Raw genomic sequence first — 12,474 nt, 5'->3', positions numbered from 1 at the left:
ATTTGTGTGTGCATCGTCTCTTAGATCAGTCCAGGTCGGAATGTGCGCCTGATAGTTGAGACGATGAGAATGTTGTTTCACTGTAAGGGCAGTCCTATAAATAGCGTATCTACGTCGACTGGAAAATCTGAGTATACTCACACGTCCCGTTTGTGATCGGAGACGGGACGACGTTCTTGAACGGAATGAGAAGAGAGATTTCGAGGCCCTTGAAGCTTTCGGAGAGGCTGTGGGTTTCGTACCAGGACACCAGTTCCTGGGAAAGGTGGCGAGAACAAGAACCTCAACAGACAAGAACTGCACACCAGCAAACTGGTTGGGATAAACGTGCGAGTAAAACAAAATCAAAGCTATTGCCAATGGTGCACAACATGAATAGCAATGTTTTACAGTGATACTCTTTTCCCGGCGACAGGAACAAAATGTTTGGTTGCGACATTTCTCCAGAAGGCGAGTTTGCCTGAAGCATTGCACCTCCACGTTACGTCCAAGGTCAGCTTCCCATGCTGTTTCGTAACTGCTTTTGGTACAGATATGCAAAAAGTGATCCCTGAGATCAAATCAAATGCAAAATAAATATGTGTTATGTTACCATACCTTGTAGTTGCACAGCACAGGTACGAATAATATTGAATTATAAAGGGTGTGTTTTTCAATTTAGTTCAATATCATTTAATTTTCGAAGATAGATAAAACAGATCTATTAAAAAGAAGCCATGAAAAAAATACACAATGTGGTCTGTGCAGGTGAGTTATACGGCAAGGGTGACATAACATAGTGTGCTAATTGTCACGAGAAGTCAAATAAATATGTAACCGAAATCTGGCAAAGGGGTTAGAGCAACAATTTTAACGGTGAAAGAATGAGCAGTTTGTATTTTTTATATTGTTTATCTAGGAACAGTTGACAACAAAAACACTCCACCTTTTTGCAAAATACTGCTGTTCCGCCACATAATCGCAAAGGAAAAAACAAATTATTTGCCAAGGTGAAACCACGTCTGCCGGTTATGGGAACAACGGTGGCACATCACAGGGGTACACGCGGAAGCCAACAAAACCCTCCGCTACTACACTCGCCGTCAGTCCCGTGGTAAACCTTCTTTCACGTCGATCCCTCGCCGCGACCTTTGGCGATGCTAATCCTCGAAAAGATGACAATCGCAGAGGGATCGGCTGGGGTCTCTGAAGAGAGAACCCAATGAGAAACCAGGTGGTCCCCCAGAGACTCCACTCGAAAGACGGCGTGAGAGTTGAGGGGCACTTAATTAACCTTCGATTTGTTTCATTTTTTTTAAAGTAAAAACTAGTGCACACAGGAAAACATGGTTTTCTGTTCTTCGTTCCATAGGCGACGCAGGTTAATTCCCGCAGTGAATCAGCCAAAGTTCAAAAACATTGCACCGCCCCTTTAATTAACTTTATAGTTAGTGAAAACAAATGTGTGGCTCCAATTAGAAACATGCTGAGCATGGTCGAAGGCAACCAAATTAGTCAATTTGAGAAAAACTTGACGTGGAAGGCGTGGGGGGGGGGGGTACGTTAAATTTGCCACTCGTGCGACAGGTGCGAGGCTGGCAGTGCAAAAACGTGGATAATAAAATTATCATCCGCGTTTTTTTGTACAAATTGCGGCGTTCTGTTCTCTCATTGTGTCATAGCGGTAGCATTATGCTCGGTCACACTAAAATGCTAGTGTGTACGAAGCAGCATCGAGTGATTGAAAGAGAAACACCAATTGTTTTGGACGACTGTGAACTCACCACTATGCTCCTAAACATTTTGGACTCGGAGAGGTAGAACTGGCCGTCGTCGTAGCATACCCTCATGTGCTTCACCTGGCTGTCAAAACTGCAACAAACAGAATGAAAAAAAAAAAAGAAAATTCACTCATTTACGAACGTAAGGAGTTATTTTTCTGGTTTAAGATGAAAGTCAGTGGAAGAACATAGTATATCATATGCCACCCCATTGCTATGCATCATTATAGGCTAAATGCAAACGTACCAAAACATGTTGGAATGGTTCTTCTTTGCTTCAGTTCAGGCAAGCACGCCGAAAATGTAAACTGGTTCGTACCTAGGATCTGCTCCCAACAGACTGCATGCAGGATGTTCCATTAATGACTGAGAGCAATTTGAAAAAGTAAGATAACTCGAAATAAGGAAACAGTTTCTTCGGGACAATGTCGATTACATCGGCAAACGTTGGCAAATCGATGAAAAGTGAAAATCAACAACCTAATTACTTAAAACTGACTAAATGAATCTTTTAAATATCTTTAAATGCCCCAAGGGTGGCCTTAACGTAAAATTAGTCGGATGCCTCATTCACCTCGAAACGCAGAGGCACGCGTCCATTCTGTAGAGGGGCAGCATTATATTGACCCAACAACGTCAATAAGTGTCGGATAGTTGTGGCTAAGTGAACGCACTCCGTAATAATACTGGGAGCAGCAGGAACGAGATACGAGCACAAGACGCAAGGGTTTACGGCACAAGCTTTCATTCTATGAGCTGGCGAGCTGCTGCGGTTCATTGACACATTAGGCCCGCAAATCATTTCCATCTTTCCCGCAAGCCACCCTCCTGCCTACACCTGCCGCCTGCGGTTCCGACATTATGCTCCATTCCTCACCGAGACCTAAGGCAGTTGACGCCACAATCCAACAAAGCCAAATTGAGCAGAGTCAAGAGTGCGTCGTCACAACGCTTGTCGTTTTTGGGTGACCGCTGTCGCTGACAGCGCAAATTACTCCGAACAACCCCCTCAAAAAACGCCGGATCATGACGTATTGACGGAGCGCAATCGGTCAAGGCGGCGACAGCAAAGGTGCAACGACGAAGAGCGCCGTGGCAATGCACCTTTCGGTGCCGCCCGATTCACTACACCGAATCGTGGCATCGGCCGCCTTTGGACTCTGTGTCGGACGTAGCGCGGTGCACAAGGTGCCTCGACGTCGTGACAAACACTGACTTGATGCTGATGGCGTAGCCACCGTTCTGCTTGGTGCTGATGCGCAGGAGGAAGGTGCCACTGGGAGACTTCTCGAGGACGGCCGTGGCGCCGTCCCTCTCCATCGTGCCGGCGAACCAGGGGTACTCCTCCAGGTTCAGGTTGACATAGCCGTCGCGGTTCGAGGGAAGCGGCGGAGGGGTGTGCGGGACCGGGAAGAGGGGTGCGTGGCCCCTCCCGAGGGGCGCTGGGCACTCGTACGAGCCCCGCTTGTCCAACTGCGACGCGGGATACAGAAAATTGCATGAGGATACCATGATGCGATGCATTTAGACAGCGACAGCTGTGCTCCCCATTCGATGATACAACGAAGATGATCAACTGAAAATTTTTACGCTACATTTAGTGGGGAACTTGAATTTGTGTGCAGGTCCCACGACGTCAGGTCATGGGACATTCACGTCAATTGGTGCATAGGTCACACAACGTCAATTTTTCATCTAAATTTAGCGGGGAAAGTGAATTGGTGCACAGGTCACATGACATCCATTTTTCTGCCAAATTTAGCGGGGAACCAGAATTCGTTTACGCTCACGCCGTCGAAAAACCAAGGAATGGACCACTAACAGCTGTCGCTGTAAACGAGAAGTGTCCCATACAGCCAAATTCAAGTATGACGCAGAGACATCAAAACTATAGGGCAGATAGGGAGGCAACAGAGGTGATGGTGGGGGGGATGGGGTAAATTTTCTCTTTCCCTGCCCAAAAAATTTAATTGAAATTTTTTAAGTGTTAAGGGGTTGAGTGGAGGGGGGGTGGGGGGAGGCCTTGATTTTTTGTTTTGACACTATTGATACTGTGGTCTTTTATATTGGGATGTTTATACAGTGGGAAGGCCAGTATGCACCGAGATATAATGTCTCATGTTTGAACGTCAGATGGATGCTAGCTCTTAACGTTCATTGTAGAGATGACACAAATGTACCATGATGGAACTTAACCCGAGACTGGGGTAGAAACAGAAACTTAAAAGTAGAAGGGACAGAGACAAGTGAAGAAGAGAACGTCTCTACTTTTAAGTTTCTGGTTCTACCCCAGTCTCGGGTTAAGTTCCATCATGGTAAATATCCACCAGCTCGCCTGCACTTTAACCGTTTTTTCACAAATGTACGCTGGTATGAGGACCAACCCAATTGAAACCAGGAGGGGGAATTTAACTCAGAATCTCAGACTCTGTAGCACAATCTAGAGTGCAGTAACAAGTGGTCGAACAAAAAATTATATCTTACTCCATTTTTGCGTCTCGGACAGCTTTTCCGAAAGCTTCTCCATTTAACACTAGAAGATTAAACTAAAAAAGTGGAAAGTTTTCATGAAAACTGAAAATAGGGCTTGCAAATCCCCCTTTTTTTTTTCTGAAGCAGTAAAAGACACATTTTGGCAGAAGATAAAAATAAAATCTTTTCATACTAGTGCCATAGAATAAACAGTATACCTTGCTCAACATTTTTCTCCAAATGCCTCAACTGAAACCATTATGAGGTGAATTAGTACACGCTCTTGATTAGTTGTAAACAAAATTGACACCAGTTCAATGGGTTGACATGGTCTAAATATGTTGCTAAAACACAAGCAAACAGGACAGGCCATCCAGCAACTTTCCTGCAACTGCCTGAACAAATGAGATGGTGGGGAATGCTCCAAGCTGTAACAAGTATGTGTAGACCGCATATAACGTATGTCGCGGGAGTCGCGAAAATCCGCACTATAAGCGGTACCGCGCTATAACCAAAACATCAATTTTTCAGGCCAAAATACATGCCATGAGACAACTTACCTTTGTAAAAGAATTTATTTTGTGCTAGATGAAAAATAAAGCTTGCTTTGAGGAGAGTCTTTATTTCACCAGATTAATACAGTTCTGTCTCAAGTGTGTCACACATTTTGAAAGAAATGAGCGGTTTTTGCCTGGCGCAGCCTTTTAATGGCGTCGTGGGTTGCGGTTGCGGACGGACGCAGCGAGCGTTCAGGATTGCTAACCCTAATCACTTTTCTCCAGAGACGAAAACGCGTGAAAATTTGCATCCTTCATACGGTACGCGCCAGTAATACCTTTAACTTGAGCACACGCATGAAATGCGCCAAATAAGAAATCCGGGCGATGTTCGAGGACACAAATGCTTAGAAATCACCACTGTAGTCGAAGTAAACAAACACGACGACACGGGCGTTTCTGCCGTCTTGAGAGCGCCGCCACGACATCGTCGCACGAGTAGGTGGATCTTCCCGTCTAGTGCGTGCTGGGTCATCATAGCGACACACAATGAAAATTCACAGTCAAGGATAGCGCTTTTACGCGATGAGATGAACGCCGTCTACATCGACGATCACAACCGACGCCATGTTCGCGGATAGAAGCAGCTGCGCGACCGGCATGCAACGCGCGCGAACACTTCTCCTCGACCAACGCAGCGGAGGTATGGTGTACTAGAAGACTGGCAGTTCTAGTACACCATAGCGGAGGGACGCACGCACGTGAACGATACGTGCGTGCGTCCCTCCGTCGCTATGGCAACTGAAGTTTCTCTCTTCGCTTCCCTCGCTTCTTCTAGCAACCTCCTTGCCCCGCGTGTGCCGCTTGCGGGCTTGCGGCCTTGCGGCTCGTCTCGCGCCGTCAGCGCCGTTATCTGGTGTCGCACAGGGAAGCGTGCTCGCTGCTCCGGTCGTCGGCGCGGTCGGCGGGCTGTGCCAGAAACCGCACTATAACCGGTATTTCCCATCGCGCGCCTGCATTTGAAGCGGTATGCAATTACATGGAGTTCTATGGGAGGCGAACCGGTGGTTTAAAAGAACCGCGTTATACCCGGTCCTGCACTATAAGCGGTTACGTTGTAAGTGGTCTATACTGTATGTAGCGCCTTCTACAGTCCGCCCGTCTGCGGCCGCCAGCGTCAAGGCCCAGCGTACCACACAAGGCGATGCTTGCACTGGGACTGCCTTGTCAGGCCTCAGCAGCCCCACCAGTGGCTTGTGGTCCGTGACCGCCTCGAATTTCCGGCCCCACAGGTACTGGTAGAAGCGCTCGACCCCAAACATGAGGGCCAAGCCTTCCTCGTCGAGCTGGCTGTAGCGTTGCTCCGCCGCATGAAGCCGGCGAGAAGCAAACACCACAGGGTGTTCCTGACCATCCTGACCCCGGTGCAACAGGACGGCTCCTACCCCGTACGGCAATGCATCTACGGTGAGGACTACAGGCTTGGCCGGATCGAAGTGCACCAGCACTGGAGCCTTAACGACCAGCTCCTTGCTGCGCTGGAAGGCCAAGTCCTGCTCCTTCTTCCAGGCCCACTGCTGACCGTCACGAAGCAGGCGAGGCAGCGGCTCTAGGTGCGTCGATAGGTTGGGCAGGAACCTCCCGTAGAAGTTGACGAGGCCGAGGTAGCTCTGAAGCTCCTTCTTGCTCTTGGGCTTCGGCACCTTGAGCACGGCCTCAATCTTGCGGGGTGCCGGGGCCAGGCCAGCCTGGGAGATAATGTGTCCCAGGTACTCCACACTTGGGGTCAGGAACACGCACTTGTCCAGCCTCAGCTTGAGACCGGCGTTCTGCAATCGTGTCAGGACTTTGCGCAGGTTCTGCAGGTGGTCCTCGTCGTCGGTACCGGTAACCAGGATGTCGTCCAAGTACACCGCCACGTGCCTCATGCCCCTGAATAGGTTGTCCATTTCCCTCTGGAAGATGGCTGGGGCTGAGGCCACGCCGAACGGTAGGCGCGTGTACTGGAAGAGTCCCATGGTAGTCGAAATGGTGACATACTTCCGGGCGGCATCCTGGAGCACCAGCTGCTGATAGGCATCTCGAAGGTCGAGCTTGGAGAACTTCTGTACCCCGGACAGAGCCGACCAGAGATCTATCCGAGGCAGCGGGTACTTCTCGACGGTAGCGACGGGGTGATGGTGACCTTGAAGTCCCCGCAAATCCTGACGCGGCCGTCTAGCTTGAGGACTGAAACAATTGGTGCGGCCCACTCGGAGGTCTTGACGGGAACCAGGATCCCCTCTCATTGAAGCCGTTGCAGCTCCTGGGTGACCCCGTCCTTCAGGGCGAATGGCAGCGGACGCGGCTTGAAGAACCGAAGCCGGGCTTCCTCGGGTACGTGGATGCTGACCGTCGTGCCTGCGAAGGTGCCCACCCCCGGCTGGAACAGGGACTGGAAGTCGGTCAGGAGGTTCGGGACGTCTTTCACCACGTGCAGCGCAGCTTCCTGGTACTCCGGCAGCCGAACACCCAGCAAGTGAATCCAGTTACGGCCCAGCAGCGTCGGCGACGACCCCTTGGTTAAATAAAGGGGAAGGATTGCCTCCCTGTCGCCAAGGCAAACGCTGGGTTGGGCCCGACCCTGGACCTGGGAAAGCTGCCCGGAGTAGCTGCGCAGCATGACGTCAGACGCCTCGATGGACACGCCGGGGAAGGTTCGCTTGAACAGCTTCCCGGGCATGACCGACACGCTGGCCCCCGTGTCTAGTTCCATGGTGATGGGGTGGCCGCAGATTTCGACAGACACCAAGTAAGGTGGCACGGACGATGGAGGCTTACTCGTCTGCCACATGTCGAAAATCTGCGGGTCCTCGGCCACGACGTGGAGCCTGGCTGAGGAGGTCCCCGCCGCATTCTCTCGTGACAGCCACCCTGGCCGCGGGCTTGGCTGGAACCCGGGCTTGAACCAGGCTGCTGCTGCTGCTGCTGCTGCTGCTGCTGCTGCTGGCCGCCGCTCGTCCTCCCCTCTTGGCAGACACGTGCGAGGTGCCTAGTTCTCCCGCACGTGAAACATTGTGCTTGGACGAACTGGCACTGTGAGGGGGAGTGGGCAGCACCGCAGCGGCTGCAGGCACCGCTCCTTGCCGCCATCTTGTTCATTGCCGCTTTCGTCGCTTCCGTCGACGGTGAGCCAGCCGCACGAGCAATCTCGCTGGCGTCCTTTGCTGCGGCTTCTATCACAAGCGCTGCCTTCACCGCGTCGTCCAGCGAGGGGTCGGGGAGCTCCAGGAGTCGCGTCTGCATGACGGGGTTGTTGATGCCACAGACGAACCGGTCCCGGAGTAGCGAGTCCAACTGGTCGCCGAAGGCGCAGGTGTTCACTAACCCTCGTAGCGCAGCGACGAACTGCCCGAGGGTCTCCCCGTCCTGGCGGCTCCGGTTGTTGAAGCGGAACCGCTCCATCAGCGTGGACGGCGCCGGGCTGAAGTGCGAGCTCAGCGTAGCGAGCAGCTCACCCAGCGTTTTAACGTGCGGCGTGGCCGGCTTGAGGAGGTCGAGCAGGAGACTGAAGACGCGGGTCCCGCAGCTGGCCAAGAAGATGACCCGTTGCTTCGCCTAGGGCGTGTCGTACGCCCGGAAGAACACGTGGACCTGTTCTTCGTAGACTGGCCAGGCGGACCTATCTCCCTCGAACGGCTCGAGCCTCCCGTACAGCGGCATGGCGACAGGAGCGGGGGGCGGTGTTCCGACTCTCTCGGCGGCGTGGGCCAAACCGTGCGCATTGGTGGCCTCCAGTGCCACGGTTCCTCATCGCCAGTGTCACGATCCTTCTAGAACGTGAACGAAGGGGGCCGAAGCACCCGCCGAGAGGAGATGACATGCAGCCTGGTTGCGAGGGTGAATGATGACTAACCGGAGCGGCGTGCGCTCGACGGCGTTTGGATTGGATTGGATTTGGGGCTAACCCCTTTGTATCGGGGGATCTCAGCAGCGCTGGATCTAGCCTGGCTAGTAGCTACACTAGCGAATATTGTAGTTGTGTTCCCTTGCTCTCCTCCACCAACACTCCAGTCTCCTCTTTGTCAGTGCCTCCACTGGTTGCGAACTATCGGCGGCATACTGTTCGTTAACGCCCCGGAAGCCCAGCGCCACCGCCATGTCTGGTTCGTACGTCACGTCCGGCTTTATGCCCGTGCATTCCAGTATGGACGTGTTCCGCTGTCTCGTCTGCTCCCTGCGCGCACATGACGCACTTCACTTCCACGTCCATGTACTTCGCGCAGAACACGCGGGTCCGCAGCATGCCGCCTCGGGCGTCCGAAAGCAGTGCACTGCCCTTGCTGTTGTCCATGAAAGGTATTCGCTTCACCTCCTGTTTCTCTCTGGCATACAGGGCCAGCGCTGGTTTCAGACGTGCCGCTTCCACCCACCGCCGCGTCTCGCTCTCGATCACCCTCGTGCGGATGCTCTGCTGTAGTTCCGGCTGCTCCGCGGCTGGGTAGAGGAGTGGGCCGCTGACCTCGTACCGCTGTGCCAACTGGCACGTCCGTCGCACCCACCGGGTTGGGACGGACCGAAGACGCACATACTTGAAAACTTGTCTGGCCCAGTGCTCTTCGCTCATCCGGCTGAGGCGTCGCTCGAAGTCCAGCTTGGCTCGGGCCTCCCTGGCCTCAAAACCGGACCAGCCCATGTCTCTTTGGACGGCCTCGTTCGGTGCTGTTCGGCTTGCTCCTAGTGCCAACCTTCCCACCTCCCTCCGACGGACCTCGAGGTATTGCCTGGTACCTGATGACAGGCACAACACTGAGTTGCCGAAAGTGAGTTCCGGCACCGCCACCATCTTTCAGACCGCTCGGGTTACCTCGTATCGGTTATATCTTCAGAGGGCCCTGGCCGTTGCTACGCCCTTGTTCCTCCTGCCCTTCGCCTTGATCTTCGTCTCATGCTCTAGGAGGTAGTAGTGTCCCTTCTGTAGGTTTACACCCAGATATTTGTAGTGGTCCACCCAAGGTACAGGGTTGGCCTGAATGAACATGTTGGCAATCCCGTTTTCCTCTGCTGCCCCAAAGGCCATCAGCCCAGATTTGTGCGAACTGAAGCTAAGCCCCAGGGCCTCTCCCATTGCACCACACTCGTTCATGAGCCCCTGCAGGCCCTGCAGTGAGTCCGCCATCAGCAACATATCGTCGGCGTAGATGAGTCCCGGGAGTTTTCCTCCCTTCCTTTTCCCACCTTCCGAATATTCCAGTGAGAAACCCTCCCCACTCTCCTGCAGCCACTTTTCGATTCCTGCTATGTACAGCATAAAAGGCAGCGGCGACAGCGGGCAGCCCTGTTTCAAGCCTTTGGAGCAGGTCACTGGATGTGTTGTCTCCTGCTGCCACTGTGCCACCACCGCCGTCCCTCTGTACACTTTTCGCAAGAGGTCTATCCACTCACTGCAGAATCCCCACTCTGCCAGCTGCATACACAGTTTTCAATGTTCGACCGTGTTGTAAGCCTTGCTGACATCGAGAAAACAGAGGTAAAGGGGGCGGTTCTCCTTCTGGACGATCTCAATGGCCTGAGTCAGCACAAAAAGATTGTCCTCTAGGCGTCTTCCCCATCGAAAGCCATTCTGCAGCTCGCCCAGGATCGCCTCTTTCTAAGACCATGCCAGCAGTCTGTTCCGCACCACCTGCATGAACAGTCGGTACAGCACCAGTGTGATTGCAATAGGACGGTAGCTGCCAAACGAGGACCTGGGTCCTTGGCCCTTGTATATGAGTCGGAGCCTTGATTTTCGTTATTCGGCTGGAATTCGTCCCCTTCTCATGATCTGGCTCAGGGTTTGCTGTAGGAGTTCTCTTGTCTCTGGCCCCATCTCCTTCACCAGCCTCATCGGTAGATTGTCTAGTCCTGTGGCTGTTGTCGCTCCCATCCTCCCCATCGCTTTCTTCAGTTCTCCCCTTGTGATGTTGTCCATGCTCGACTGTACCTCTCGCTGCACCAGTCCCTCCGGCCTTCCATTTTTGTCCACTGCATCCGTGCTGCTCCCCGCAAACATCGATCTGACCCTCTCTTCGATGTATTGGATGGTCTCCCTCGGCCCCAGCTGTCTTCCCGTGGTGTCGTCTTTGAGCATTGGATCCTCCCTGGGTTTACCCGTCTGGTCCCGAACATGTCGCCAGAACTTGTGAGGTGCTTCCCTTCCCGCCTCCTTCAGGTCCTCCAGGAACCCCTTATCCGCCTTGGCCATCTTGGTCTGGATCAGAGTCGTCACTTCTACTTTCCTGTCCTGGTACTCCCTCCATTCCATAGAATCCTTCCTCGGAGGGATTCCCTCCTCTACTCTCCTCCTGATCTTTCCTCGGACAGCTCTGCACGCCAGTTGTCTTTTCGTTATTGCCTTCCTCACCTCAACGTCCCACCATCGCTTTCTTTTCCTCCCCTTGTGACGTGTGGGTCTCTTTGCTTTTTTCCAGGTGGTGAATCCACCATTGCACGAGTTCCTCGTATGTTTCCAGCTGCTTGTTTTCAGCCTCTGCTTCTAGTTTCTCCGCAATCATTTGGGCTTTCCTTTGTGTAACATTGCACTGCCCCATTAATTTGCTCTCTTTGGTGTCTGCCGAATTTCCTCCAAATGCAATGAGTAACCTGTTGTGGTCACTTCCGATGCTCCTGTCGCCGTCCTCATCTATCTCCATGTACCTTAATATCTCTTTGGTTCACGTCTGGGGACATTAGGCAGTAGTCGATAGTGGAACACATCTCCCTGGCTGTCCATGTTGTCGTCCCTGTGCATTTGTTCTGAGCATTGACCATTATCATGTCCAGATGATCTATCACGTCCAGCAGCAGTTTACCATTGTAGTCTGTTCTTCCATCGAACTCCTCCAGGTGCGTATTAAAATCGCCCATTATGATGGTGGGCCTTCCCAGTTTGTGGTAGTCTCTCTCAATACACCTGACCAGTTCACTGTTCTTTTCCCTACTGCCTGTCCCGGTCCATAAATAGACCACTAAAACTGCCACCTTTTGCCCTGCTATTCTCCCCGTCATCCACAAGTGTTCTTGACACTCTGGACTCTGTCTCTGCCATCCTGGCCCACTGAAAAACCCCACCCCACCCCCTCTTCTCCCTTTACCCTCTCTGTTACATCCTTCCCAGACCCACCCTTCACACTCTGGGGGCCTTTCTTCATCCCTAAGATGCATCTCTGCCACTCCGAAGACACCAATGCCGTCCGCTTGAAGCATTTGGAAAGCCTCTTCCCATTTTCCCGCTCTTCTGATCAATGTTGCCCACCGAGCCAGGCGGCCGCAGACGGGCGGACTAGAGGGGGCGCTACATACTTGTTACACAAGCTTTAAAAATGCTCAGTTCACCTCACCTCTTCGACGCATGATGCTGGAAACAGACCTTCCTCCGATGTCCTTTGCAACCGGCCCTGCCAGAAAAAGAGACAGTGAGGTCATCAGAACCAAGCTTCCGTGACTAATAGGCGTAACTCGCTATTAGCTTTATTGTTTCTGTTTGCCGCGCAAGAATGCACCTCTCTGCCGGAATCTTTTCTTCACATCTCCTAAACACCTGCATGCAGATTAATTAAATCAACCAAAGACATCCAAATTGAACGAGATAAATTTGGATGTTTTCCAGATTTCGTCTCTCAACAATACAGCGAAACTAAACGGCCGTATTGAGCTTCTGTGGCCACGTGATTTGACAGTGGACCATTGCATGATAAACCATTCACGACTTGCTCAAAAATGAGCAG

General features: G+C 52.3%; 1 protein-coding gene across 2 annotated transcripts in view; it reads right to left on the bottom strand.

The window, feature by feature from the left end:
- LOC8042304 (guanine nucleotide exchange factor VAV3) overlaps positions 1–12,474 on the bottom strand; it is a 197,558-nt gene that overhangs the window by 16,702 nt on the left and 168,382 nt on the right. For both annotated transcript variants that reach the window (XM_029993177.4, XM_029993178.4), the window contains exons 20-23: positions 12,088–12,144; positions 2,977–3,233; positions 1,764–1,851; positions 142–256 (exon numbers count right to left, since the gene is read on the bottom strand). In XM_029993177.4, coding sequence (XP_029849037.3) covers positions 142–256; positions 1,764–1,851; positions 2,977–3,233; positions 12,088–12,144 — 517 coding nt within the window. The remainder of the gene's footprint in view (positions 1–141; positions 257–1,763; positions 1,852–2,976; positions 3,234–12,087; positions 12,145–12,474) is intronic.

Source organism: Ixodes scapularis, unplaced genomic scaffold (assembly GCF_016920785.2).
Source record: "Ixodes scapularis isolate PalLabHiFi unplaced genomic scaffold, ASM1692078v2 PGA_scaffold3__209_contigs__length_174095766, whole genome shotgun sequence".
Taxonomy (NCBI): domain Eukaryota; kingdom Metazoa; phylum Arthropoda; class Arachnida; order Ixodida; family Ixodidae; genus Ixodes; species Ixodes scapularis.
Note: the sequence above shows the minus strand (reverse complement) of the source record. Positions and strands in the feature narration are given on the sequence as shown.